Genomic DNA, 14,052 nt, shown 5'->3' with positions numbered 1-14,052 from the left:
TCCCATAGTAAAAGATAAAGTTCAAGTTCAAGTTACAACAAACAGCTCTCACAATAGGAATAGAAAAGGCTGATAACAAAATATTCTGCATTGCCATTTACAAAAAAGTCTCAACTCAAGCAGGCTTCATGTCCTCCGGGTCATCTTTAAATATGCTTTGCATATGAAAGTATACCCAGTCTAAATATAAAGCACCATTTAGTATTTGGCAATGAAAAAAAACTGCAAAACATTTAATTATTTTTTAAATGTATTTATTTTTTACGCTTGTTTTCGTAATCCATGTACTGCATATGAAGTTTTATTTTTTTTTCTCTCTTCTTGATGTTGGAATGTAGTCAGGTGGGAGGGGTGAGAGAGACAGAAGCACACAACAGAACAGGCCGACATCAGCTTGCATTACTGCATACAAGAATGGCAGCGGGGGAAGGAGGTCCGAACCAAAGAAACCAAAGAAGATATGTACAACCACCTCTGTGGACGGGAAGCGATGGCCATCTGATGGCCCGTGGTGCCTCCCAGTGCCACACACTTTAGCTGCTTTTTTTGTGGGGTTTTTCCATTTATTTCTTTAAACATACAAATAATTTGCACTATATTATCCTGCCAAATTAAAAAAATATACCGTGGCAGCTTGGCATTTTTTTTCCACTACCAAAAAAAGGTATGGTAAATACCTTTAGAGAGAACAAGCAACAGTTAAAAATACGAGCCTCAATATAAATACTATAGTGCCTACTCTAAGTGAACATTGAATTCAAATACAATTCTAGAAATACAGAAAAAGTAGACCATAAATGTGTTTAAGCATAGGAACCGACATGAGTGTGCATTTTCCTATATTTTAAGTTCTTTATTATATATTCATATATAATCTTAATCCTTTCCCCAATGCAAATTGTATTTCAACCTGAAGAGCTGTGAAGAGGCAAAATAAAATACAAAACATCACAGATTTTTTTGTTTGTTTGTTTTTTCGTCTTTTTTTTATCATTTCATATATACTGTGATCTGAGTCTTGAACACCACCAAGACGCTGAGGAAAAGAGAAACGACAACAAAACTTAAATACAGTTTCCCCCTAAAAGATAGTGACGTGAAATTTGCAAAAAACGTTTATTTTCATATCTAGAATTAAAGGAAGATTAATACAAAAACAGATTATCTCAGGGTGAGCAACAAGATTTGAGTGTCTGTTGTCCTGCCAGCAAGGTCTACAGATGTTTAGGTGTAGATGACAACAAAGTTACAATAGAGCTCCCTAAAAAATGTTTAGTTCTTCTGTGGCAAATGAGTGCTTCATTCTGTGACCATGTCGGAGCATTGGTTACTTATGTAACTCGCATTGAACCTTGTTTCTTTTACAGACCTTGCCAACAGGGTGAATATTCAGCCCATGCTAAGCACTGGGGTTTCTAGGGGTACAAAATTGACGAATGGTCAAAGGTGAAAGGTCAAGGTATATGAGAGTGGAGCTGCTGGCAACAGATTGTGTGTCTCATCTCTGCTTTTAACAACGGGACTCTCGTCATTTCAACAGTGTTTTCCCCTTCAGCGTAAACTTGTAAACTGGGAAAATTGAAACAGTGCACTTCATGTCCTATAAGTGAAAATCTAACTTTCAGACTCAACCCATGTGACCAACATTGCATCACTGTGGTAAAACGCAAGAGAGATGTCAGTACTTACTCTCAGGCCGTGTGAATGAATGAAACTCGACAAGGGAAAGAACTCTCCTTTTGGGTTGAAAAGCAACAGCAAACAATACAAATGTGCCCTGCATTAGCCTATGCATACTGATTATAATTATCACATTCACTCTTTTTAAGAGCCCTGGAGTAGAGATATTTTTATTGCAATTCTTTCTTTTTTTCTGTAATTCATGGATAATAACCCTGTTTTGATTCAAAAAATGTAAAGAGAAAGAGATTGCCTCTGATCGCCTTAATATGTTCGTAGATTCCAGTTCTGTGTAGCTTTCTGTCTGTCTAGCTTGAAGTTATTTCAATGCTCTCAAATAAAGTTAGCCTCACTTGGAGTTCATACATTACTTTATGCATTGTTCCACACACTGACATATGGATCTACAGCACATGGCTGAGAAGGGTCATGTATCTAACCATGACCCTTCTCAGCCATGTGCTCTATCCCTCAAGTTCAGGATTGTACATTACAGATTACCTTTGTCTCAAAAGTACCTCCTTTCAGGAAACAAAACTACAAATAATTCAGATATACACAATACTGCTTGCACCATGCTTGCCATGAAATCCACCTATTAAAGATAGCCTATTGAACATGTAATAGGTAGCTAAATGATGATCAGCGAGAATTATCTGATCTTTCATCATGAATTGTCACAGTCCATTTGAGCAGTCAGGTGCTTGATGCAAGCACCTGACTGGGTGGCTTAACCCTTTTAGCTCGATCTAATGTGACCCCAAACTTATACCAGATAAGATTATGGCCAATGCAGTCTTGAGAAATCAAAGGCACTCTTTCTTATTCTACCAAATGATAGTACAAATTGAATTCTTAGCACACCCATGTCTTTTTGAAAGAATTTTGAAGGCTGTTTTTACTTTCAGTTTAGTCATCAAGCTAATGCATGTTTTCTTCTTTTTTTAACCCTGTGTGAACATGCTGTCTTTTATAAAGATCAGGATGAGTGCATTTCCAGGGTTGTATGAGGAGGGTCGAGTCACAAACTGTTCACTTTCCATGTTACAAAACAAAACTGTACATGATATGTGTTACAGAATGTATGCAGCATGGATGTATCTTTCTTGTCTTTTCTCTTTTTGAAGAATTAAAAAGAAAAAAACAGAACAAGAGAAAAACAGCAACACATTTACTCAACAACTAACCAACCAGGGACAAGTTATTTTCTTCTTTTTTTTTTTTGATTAGCAAAAACATACTATGCATGCTGACTAATTCTTAAAAATGGAAAAGGAAAACTCAAAAAAGAAAATAGTACACAACATGTAAATTATTGCACAAGAGAAAGGCTCGAAGTTTCGCTTCAATGCAAGAGTATTGCCCCTATACAGATCATGCATTCAATGGGTAATGGAAACGGGGTGTGCTGGTGCAGAGCACATGGTCTTAAGCTTTCACCAGACTGGCAAAAGTGGAGTGTTAGGGTTGGGGCAATTCTACAAGGGGCTGGGCATAAACAGGGGACTAATGGCGGACATAGCTGTGGGGGAAAGGTCCCATAGTTCGGCCTTCTACTCTGACTTTATTTCGGTACTCAAAGGACGGTCACTGTGCCATTTTTTCATGTGTTTCTCCAAGGTGCTGTAGACACTGAAGGGCATCTTACAAATTTCACACTTGTACACGTCTTTGCCCACCTGACCGTGAGTCTTCATGTGGCGAGTAAGTTTGGAGCTCTGGGCACAAGCATAATTGCACAGATCACACTTGTATGGTCTCTCCCCTGTGTGGCTGCGCCGGTGTACTGTCAGGTTACTGCAGTTCTTGAACACCTTGCCACAATACTCACAAGTATCACTCCTGCGGCTTTCCTTGGAGGTGGGCCGCCCATGACCCCCAAGGTGTGGTGTGCTGCCCCCACTGCCTGTACCACTGCGGCCCGACATCCCGCCGTCCAGTTCCCCTGGAGGAGTGGAAAAACGCAGACTGCCGTTCTCTGATGAATGCTCGGACGAAGAGGCAAAGGGCGATTGTCTGGAGTCCCCAAAGTTCAGAAAGGGGTCCTTGAGTTGCCGTGAGGCGGCATAGCCAGCCAGCCACTGGGAGTAGACATTCTCTGTGTTAGGGATTGTGGGAGTGGGCAGGTCAAATTCCTTTTCCAGCTTGATACGTTTAGAGAAAGGACTGAGTGGAGTGGGGCTACCCAGAAGCAGTTTTTTAGAGAGGCCGACAGAGGCAGATTCGTTAGGGGACGCTCCCCGTCCATTGACTGTCGAGACAGAGCCCTCTGCCCCACGATCTGTTTCCAACACTGAGTTCCCATCACACATTTCACGATTGTGGTGATGGTCTTGGTTGAGGTGGTGGTGCAGGTGGTTTTCCTTGGCCATGGCATTTCGTTTGTGTGCGCTGAGGGCTTCGCTGAAGTGATGCATGCTAGCCGCTAGGCCCATCCCTTGCATCACCTCAGGTAGTGAGCGTGGAATGGAACCCTCATCAGCAACTCCTCCCAGTCGGCTTCCTATACCACCATTGTTTTCATGCTGACGTGCTGCTTCAAGGTTCAAGCCAAAGTGATAGCTATTGTTGTTTCTTCTGTCTGCCCTCTCTCTGTTCTGCTCTTCTTCCTCCTCTACCTCTTCTTCCTCCTCCTCCTCCTCTTCTTCCTCTTCCTCCTCTTCCTCTTCCTCTTCCTCTTCCTCCTCCTCCTCCCCATTCTCACGTAGCATGCGGTTATTCTCACTTTTCAGCTTGGCCACCACTGACTTAAGGGCATTGCTTGCACTGCCCAAGTGCTCGCTGGTGCCAGGCTCCGGGGAGGAGGCTGTTGAGAGACCATCTTCCGACTTGCCTGTGTTTGGCGAGGAGGATTTGTGCATATGTGTCTTCATGTGGCGTTTCAGTTTACTAGCCTGTGTACAAGCATGATCACAAAGGTGACATTTGTACGGCTTCTCTCCTGTGTGGCTGCGCCGATGCACTATTAGATTACTCTGAAACTTGAAGGCCTTGCCACAAAACTCACAACACTTTGATTTCAACGGGTTGGTGGAGGAGGGTGTTGCGCCTGCTGAGGGGAGAGGGGTGGTAGGAGTGGTCTGAGAGCCCACAGGTGACTGCATGGAGCCTGGGAGAGGGGGTGGGGTGGCAAGATATGGAGGTTTGCCGCCCCCTGCACCTCCTACACTTCCACTTCTTCCTCCTGTCTGGAATGGTTGGAGCAAGCGCTGCATGTGGCTAGGCCGGCTGGGGGATAGTGGGGGAGTGGACCCTGAATTGTTTCCCGCCAGCTCTCGTAGCCGCCGTGAGAAGTCCATTGTCGGAGTGGGATCCAGGGTCAGAGGAGCATTCAGGCGCAGCACCCTGTCAAAGGCACTCGGGTGGTGGGCTGCCAGCGCCAGCTCCTCTGGGCTCAGATGGTGTGGATCCAGGTGGTTCCTTGGAGGGGGACTGAAGAGAGGTGGCGTGGGAGGGAAACGCTGAGGATGGCCCCCACCAGCAGTCCCCATGGCACCAATTCCACAGCCTATTCCAACGCTGTCCCTTCCACCTGAGACCGAGCCAGGGATGCGGAGGAGGTTGAAGGGGCTTGCATCAGGAGGCAGATGGAGGCCGGGAAGTGAAGGGTGCGAAGGGCAAGCTGCACCCCCACCCAAGGAGGAGGGTCCACCCATGCGTGGGGTGAGAGGGCTACCGTGTTCACTTTCCAGGTAGATGCGGAAGCCATGGGTGTTCTGAGCATGCTGCAGCAAAAACCAGGCGCTGCCGTATGACTGCTTACATGTAGTGCAGGTATAGGTGGTCGGCTCCTCCTTACCTGATGTGAGAAGAGCAGAAAGAATCGGGTTAGGAGGAATTTTAGCTGAAATATCTATTAAACACCTATAACATGTATGTATGAATCTGCCAGATTAAGAAAAATAAAAGATTTTCAAATCCTGCAATGCTGTTAATTTCGGAAATGTTCACACAGTTGCACAACAGCACTGTGTACAGATGAAGTCGAGGCAGGATAACTCTTTTCAACTTGGCTGAACCAATTTTTCATTTCAACCTTAGGCCTAACTATTACAGCTTTTAAGAGTGGTTGGCGCATGGTGTTGAGGGCTTTCCAAATACAACAGTAGCTGTTATTGAGGTCATGCCCCACATGAGTAGCATGTGAGAAGTAGTCTGTTTGTGTGTGTGTGTACATTTGTTCTTCTCTCAGACTGCTCTGGGACATCATTTCTCCCTTTAGACTGACTGTGAGTCCTCTATTGTCAGCAGAAGAACAAAGAAACAGGGCTATCCCGGCGGACTACCACTTCCCACTGATCTACCAAAACAGAGGCTCAGTGATAAACACACATACACTCACAAGCAGGAGAGGCAACAAAGGAGAATCCTTTACACTTTGAAAATGACTGATTTCTTTCTACGTCAACAGCATACAGTATATTCATAAAATAAAGATATCTGACCCACTACAAAAACTGATTCTAATATAGACGAGAGAGGTTGAGACAAGTGATTAATTATTTCAAGGTATAACCCAATCAGTAAATACTGCCTCAGATATGATTGTGTATAAGTCATATTCTCTTATGTGTAGTGTTTATACTGCTACCAACACAGATCACCCCACTGACAAATGCACATAACACACACTCCCCAACCGCACAGAGAGAACAGAACACCCCAGACGCCTGAGGAAAGTAAAACAGTAGGAGTGGAAATGATATTTAGGCTCCAACTGGAGAGGAAGAATAACCCCTTCAGTCAGCCTCAAAGCTTCTTCCCTCAGTGAGGCATGCGGAGTCACTTTCAGACCACGATGAGAGGAATATTTAAAACAATAATTGCCTTTGAATGGCCTCTGCAATGATGACCTGTGGTGGGACTCGCAGCGCACGTGTAATCTCATTAGGGCTCCGAAAGGACGGCCATCAGTTCGTTTCAAGATTAAATGACAGACAAACCCGCTGTCGCTGCCGTTCAGAGCCTTCCACCATTAAGCAAATTCATACATCATTTCACACAACCAAACAAATAATACTTGAGTATAGACATTTATGTTTCGGGTATCACCATCAATAATGCCAATGAACTAAAAAGTTAAGGGCATACTAAAGAGCTGCAGACAGAGCTGGTTGGAAATCGGCAAAGCATCCCTTTAAGACGAAAGTGCTGCCACTCTGGAATTGAAATAGGCACCATGTTGTTCACTTTTCTTTACTAAATAATCTAATTACAGCACATTTGCAGGTACTTGCACATATATAGTAAACCCTATAGCAGGTATATCAGAAGAGCTCAAATACTGACAGACAGCCCTAATACCTCAGAAATCATTGCTGCATTAACGAATCCCCAAGATTGTTTCCAAAAATATCTTTCTGAATCAAGTTTGTGGGAAAAGAATTACAAATATTTCATTTTCATTTCAAATCCTGATTCAAGCTGAGATGTGAAAATGTTGTCTTTCAGGTGTGGGTAGAAATGCAGTTATTTAAACACAGCCATTACAACAACACCCCAACATAATCAATTATAAATGTGCTGTAATATTATTGCAAAATCGGAATAAATAAACAGGTGTCCTTTTATATTGATGCTAATTATCTCTGGGGGGGGGTTTCTTGGGTAAAAAACAATTTTGCCATAATGTGTCATGAACAATGAATTACAAAACATCCCATTTAAGTCAGGTGGGTTGTAAAAAACATACAAAATAGGATGAATCACTTGCTAATTACCGGAAAAACAAATATGACAAATTAGCAGCGATACTAAAAGGATGTCATGGTTTACATGGAAGCTTTTATACATCTGTACACTGCAATTTACCTCTAATAGCCAGAAAGAGAGAGTCAAAGAGGTTATAGTGGGATAAAAAATAGGATTTAACACAACATCTGCAAAGGGAACATTTGTGTATGAGCTTGTTGCTAGTGTATGTGCGTTAAAAAGAGATGTCATTTCCCTCACGTTAGCACTTACTTCACAACATACATTAACACAAATTTAAATTGAAAAATATACAATTTTATTGCCAAGGACTGTATTAAAGTGTGAAAGTATGGCATTTTTTCTGTTTTCACTGTCCTCCTTTTGGACCATCCCTCCCGTTCTCCCTGTCCGCCTTTCTGCACACACATGACCAAGAGTTAGGAAAGGCAGCTAAATAATGGATCATTAAAATCGGCACAAATTACCACTAATTGTTGACACCTGCATTGGATCTAACCTGTGAATATCATTAGCATAATCAGGATGAGGGAGGATTCATTTATTTATTCTTTTTTTTCTCTCTCTCTGTAAACCACTCTAATCCTGGACACTGACAGCATTTTGCAAAGATTATCCTTTAGGTACAGATTGCTTCAACATGGGAACCATCATTTATCCAGCAAGGGGGCAGTCCTCTCCTCTATTTACCAGATGTAAGGTGTGGGGTCTGCTTTTCTTTCACTTTAAAAAGTAGCATTACCAGACGGTAGTTTTGAAAATGGAAAGTGTCTCTCTCACTAAAGTAACAGTCTGATCTTTGCATTCTTGTGCACACAAATGACATTTATTGGACGGAAATGTAGAGAGGGCTCAATGTCCAACCTGTTTCCTATGAACATAGAACTTCATTTTGAAAAGACAGCATGCATGCAACTAGTAGAAACTGACATGCCATCCCTGACACGTCTAAAACGTACACTGGAGAGGTACCTAGAGCGACATAGTTTGAAGCATAGAGCCACTGTCCACCGGAGCCCTCCTTTTCCTGAAAAGTGCATGTGCTTTAATATAATCCAGCCTGGGGTCGAGAACCCCACGAGAGGTCAACTGCTTGATTAGACTGGATTAGATCTAATGATAGGAGGTAGCGTGTTGTTTTGTTTTAAGAGTTCTTTTGCCAAAAAAGGTTGAAGACCATTGATTTTACCCAAATTGCAAACAGTTTGTCTTCAAATGTGTGGTTGCATTGAAAGGGTTAGGCGAACCACTGAGTCTGCACACGTGTGTGCTACATCCCCGATTTATCATCTGCTTCACCCAAGAAAATACTGTCAATTGATGAGAGTAAAAGTTTTGCGTAGGATGTGGACAGCACAATGAACACAGAGCGAAACAAGGACCATGTTTTCAGGAAAAGATGTGGGCAAAATATTGAGTAGAATAAGTGCAAGGCACAGTAGTGTAACTCTTGAGCTAATACGCTCCTTTTTGACTCCGAGCTCAGACTTGTCTGTGCACTGATTGAAACTGTAAGGTTAATGGATTTTAGAGTAGGCGACCGCTACACTCTGTCTCTCTGTAATATACTCCCATCAGCCACTTCATTAGGCAAACTCTTCAGCACTGGGAGGTAGAAAAATGAAGTGAGAAAGCAGAATGGAGAACGGTCGATGAAGACAGATAGTTAGCGAAAGGGAAAGAAAGAGATGAGATAAGGAGAAGTAATCCCTCTGGTTTTGACGGAGGTGACAAATACCTGCTGCAACTTTTTAAGTTTGGATACAGCAGGAATGTTAAGTAGGGAAAGAGAGGAGAAAGGAGGGAGGGAGGAAGGACAGGGGTAAATAATAGCATCCGGTTCTTTACCTGGGGTAAATGTCAAAGCCATACAGCCACTAGTGAGACTCCAGAGAACACACACACGTACAGTTCCACAAATGTCCTACAACTCAATACCGGCCATGCTACAGTGACAAGCACACGCATTAAGCCCTATTAAGCCAAGGGCATTGCCTGTGGTGCGAGATGGGAGAGGGAGGCGGTAAGGCAGCTTGGCTCATGTTTCACGACACCGTTCTGTGTGTGTGTGTGTGTGTGTGTGTGTGTGTGTGTGTGTGTGTGTGTGTGTGTGTGTGTGTGTGTGTGAGAGGGAGGGAGGGGCAGCAACTTCCCCTAGCTCTATCCATCCCTCTCAAAAGGAAGTGGAGCGCTCTGATCCGATGGCTGTCAAATGAGTTGAAATGAAGCCAGTGCAAACTGATGAGACACACTATACGTCCAGAAACGCTTTTTTTCTTTACAGCGAAAACACACTTTTAAATGCATCAAATGGCATCAATGACCAAATGCACAATTGTATTCTTGCTGAGTGTCATAATGCCACCAAAAACTGATTTTTTTTCCCATTATTATTACATTTTTTGCTTTGGTGAAAGATGTTCCCGACTACATATTCTAGGCTGAATCATTTCTTATGTCAGCTGTCTTGTGCTTGTCGCTCTAACCGGTGACAAAAAGCAACTCCAATAGAAGTTCCAGAATTTAAGTAACATTGAAATATATTGTGGAAATGCCTGCAGGTCATAAAAGACTATCTGTGTAAAGTGAGGTGAATGTGACTTTTTTCAGGTTTGATGATAAAGATCTCCTCTCTCTTCCTCACACAGTCTAAAGGAGTTCCTCTATGGTGGAAGCTGACACAGGTGACTTGAGGCACATTTTTCTTTTCTGCCTCAAGGACATATGACTCCCCACAAATAGACTGCATGATATACATTTCATCAAGGGTACATCTGTGTGGGCTGCACATGTTCAAGAGAAGCAGAATTTGCCATTTTGAGCTCTGTTGATGGTTTGGTGGTATGCACAGAACTTTGTGCACGTCCGCTGCTTTCGAATGAATGAGGTGTGTTTGTGGTATATGGAACGCTTTAAAGTGTAAACTTTGAGACAGCAGCACATGAGGTGAGCAACAACTTTACATTAAAGACATCATGGTCATGACCAGCTGTAAAACATACAAATGGATGCCAGGGCTTGGCTTCCAGCTAGGACAGATCTACAATTATCTTACTGGCCTTATATGGAGAACCACCATTTGTTCTCCTTTTGTTGTCTGTCCTCTCTATCACTCCCTTCCTTCTGTCTTACTATCCTCCGTCTCTGTCTCAATATTTACCATCCCTTACTTTCTTTGTAATATCAGGACCCTCTCCTCCCACCTTCTCCATCCTCTCCCCTGGAGGTGTCCTTGGCTGGGTCCACCTCTGGGTGAGATGATAGTAATTGAGCTAATGGAACATCGCTGAAACCGGATTAGGTAGACATACTGGGAGTGAGGGACGATGTCCCTTAATACAATTTGGTATTTGTGTCTGAGCTTCAGGCTTTCAGGATCTGCTGCTTGTATTTACATCACAGCTTACCCTCGCTCACCCGCGCTTTATCTAATGTCCAGGGATACCTGGACACTTCACTAGAATCGTAGCCTTCTGTTAAAGTGCACACATGTTAGAATGTCTGCAGGCATTTGCTTGAGCAAAAACATAAATTAAAAAAAATAATAATAATCTTTACAGTGCACATTTTCTGTACATTAACATGACCTCTCAGCGGAGAGGGAAAGAAGGAGAATATCCAATATTTGTACGGCTAACATATCAGTCAGTTAGCAGAAGTAGTAAATACCTGATGAACAGTGATGGTAGATGAGCTGTACTTCTACAGAGCTTCTCTAGTCTTCCGACCACTCAAAGCGCTTTAACACTACATCACTGTTGTAATATTATATTATATTATTAATATGTTAGCAGAATGATATGGGCAATAATCTCACCATCATACCTGATAATAATCATTGTGTGATAATGAGCTATGTTTCTGTCGGTCTTGTATAATCCACATTTCATTTTCAGTGACACGTGTGAGTATTTGCTGATCAACAATCAGATTAACAAACATGCATGTGTACTGTAACTGATGCCCTACTTGACTGAAAAACTCTTTCATGACATTTGGAGCAAACCATATTAGTGAAAATTATTTTTAAAGGGTTCGCGCAGGACATGGACTTAATCGACTCCATTGTCCCTCCATCATTACCCACTAAAGTGCAACAGTACTGCCCAAAAGCACGTTATCGTACCCTTAATGTGTAAAAACCTTGTTACCCTAATTGTGGCTAGTTTCATGTTTTAATTTCAGAACTGCATGTTCTTGCTTGAGCTGAGGTAATTCAATGACCCTTGGGCATATGTATGAAACCGTTTCAAAACCCTGTTGGTTAGACTCGAAAACACATGTTGGCCAAGTTCAAAAACAAGGCTGTTATGAAATTCGGGATACCAACAAAAAAATAAGAAAATTGTTGCGTACATCCAATTAAATTTATTGTCACAAAATTCCAGTAATTGTTTTATTACAAATGTAACCGGGCTAAATTCTACCACAACTTCCCCCTAATTATTTTCCCCTTTGCTCTCAAGCTTCCTTACTAACTGGACGGCTAACAATTGGAATGCAAACAGTGGAAGCTGTCCGCTCACTGAAGGGAAAAATGCATGTCAGATTACAACATGACTGCAATTGCTGGAAAAGAAGTTGATGCACTGCTTGGAAGGAATCAGCCTCTATTACTGGCTATGAGTTACGAATAGATCAAAGCAACTTCCTCAAAGGTACAAGAAGAGAATGCCAATCCTGATGCAAAGAATGGTTGTGTGATCATAAAACGGTGCACAAAACTAAAAAAGCACCGTACAACATCTGAATATGGAGTCCTGCAGTCACATGGCATTCTGAACTGTTTGTAGACCTTCCCTCGAGAAGGAACATCTCTACTTCTTGACAAATGAAGAGGATTCTGCATCCCATCGATTTTATTCGGGTGTGATCTGCAGGCCAGGCAGGTCTTTGACCTCATCTATGTCCGAGAAACCATTCTTGAGTGATGTTCCTAGATGGCATTACGATGACAGTGTTGTGGCTTCAAGGCCTCAGTATGCTTCCAACAAAAGTGCTTGTCTAATAACTTTAATAGCTTCTAAAACCTTAAGGAGGGCAGCTTTTAAAAAGTGAGTGTAACTTTCTAAGGTAGACAATCCAACAAGCATGCCTATTTGATGCAGTGGCTAGATGTATGGGGCTGTGACGGTAGGCAGGGGTCGACTCTCTCTTTCATTCTTTACACAACTAATTCCATCACTTTTTGATCAAGGTTGGTTATTATCTACATCTGTCAAGCATTTATTCAACTCGCCAACATCTGAGTGAATCTTACTGTTTGCTTGTGTTCAGGTTATGTGGTTTGGTTTTGTTTTTTCAAGTCTTTGACGTCTTCAACTTATCACTCAGCTTGATGAAAGATTTTTCATATGAATTACCAGTGTCAGGGATACGCTCTCTCTTCAGCTTGTGGAACAGCATTACATGCTTTCTGGTTATCAACTCATCATCCATTCCATATTCCAGCTAGCATGTTTGGGGTAATTATAAGCGGGATAAGGGCTTATCTAGGGTTTTACAACTAAGCAGATCTTCAAAAAATAATCAGGGTATCAAGCCAGGATACTAGCATACATGCAGTAAACATACTGATTGGAAACCGCAATGCCCTAATGTCATGACATGCTCCATACAACCACTGGAGTTTAACTGTACTATAAAGTTCTGCAAAGTACTTTGGAAACTTGAAAAAACATCTCAAGGTACAAGCACTAATAATCCGCTTTAAAGTTGTCAGATTCATGGGTATTCAATATCAAGGTGGAAAGCAATGAATACTGTTACCGGGTAAAATACCATATTGAGCTGAGCTCCAAACAACTTTTGCAAAAAAAAAGCCTCCAGGCCTGACAATAATGATCTGGTATTTTTATGGAAGGACGAACTATGAAGGCATTTAAATTACCAAAAACAACAATGGATTATTGAGTCTGTCTGATTACATGCTGTGTGTGCATGAGTGTGCGCGAGAACGTGTGTCGTCCTGCTGAAGAGCCTCTCCAGGCTGATGAGCAAAAAATATCAATACTGTCCCTGTGTGTGTGTGTGTGTGTGTGTGTGTGTGTGTGTGTGTATGTGTGTGTGTGTTGCAGGGATATATCAATACCTTCTGTCTCTGCGTTTGAAACCCCTGCTGGGCTACAGACTGTGCTATCTGCAACTCTCTCACTAGTAATCTACTTGTGACTTGTGTCCCTGGCTGTGTCATTAGAACAGACTTCAGAGATGCATGAGTGTGTGTGTGTGTGTGTGTGTGTGTGTGTGTGTGTGTGTGTGTGTGTGTGTGTATGCTTGTCCATGTCCATTCATCAACCCATTATAGCTGCCATGTGACAAAGTTTCCTTTTCTTTCTTTGTTTCACACACACAAACATACTTCCTCACTCACTCGCACACACACTAATGTGTCTCGTAAAGCACGTTCTAATGACACAGCCAGGGCCCTTAAACTGAGTTTATGAATGTAATTAAATGGACCGGCCTTTTGTAGAAGCATCCGAGCGCACTGTAGCAATGATCCAGTGTGTGTGTGTCTGTCCATTTGGAAGGCCAGTACTAACCATGGCAGGGACAGCCTTCACTTCAGAGAGAGAGAGAGAGAGAGAGAGAGAGAGAGAGAGAGAGAGAGAGAGAGAGAGAGAGAGAGAGAGAGAGAGAGTGGGTCCTGACTCTGAA

General features: G+C 42.4%; 1 protein-coding gene across 4 annotated transcripts in view; it reads right to left on the bottom strand.

Moving 5' to 3' along the window:
* Positions 1–2,161: 2,161 nt before the first annotated feature.
* Positions 2,162–14,052, bottom strand: part of LOC306703006 (B-cell lymphoma/leukemia 11A-like) — a 49,873-nt gene continuing 37,982 nt past the window's right edge. For 2 of the 4 annotated variants that reach the window (XM_079168808.1, XM_079168807.1), the window contains exon 3: positions 2,162–5,479. In XM_079168808.1, coding sequence (XP_079024934.1) covers positions 3,234–5,479 — 2,246 coding nt within the window. In that variant the 3' untranslated portion in view covers positions 2,162–3,233. Of the gene's footprint in view, positions 5,534–14,052 lie in introns of all 4 variants that reach the window. The other 2 variants (XM_079168805.1, XM_079168806.1) reach the window with 2 other exon arrangements.

Source organism: Pholis gunnellus, assembly GCF_910591455.1.
Source record: "Pholis gunnellus genome assembly, chromosome: 11".
Classification (NCBI taxonomy): Eukaryota; Metazoa; Chordata; class Actinopteri; order Perciformes; family Pholidae; genus Pholis; species Pholis gunnellus.
The sequence above is the reverse complement of the archived record's forward strand: the minus strand, read 5'-3'. Positions and strand labels throughout refer to the sequence as shown.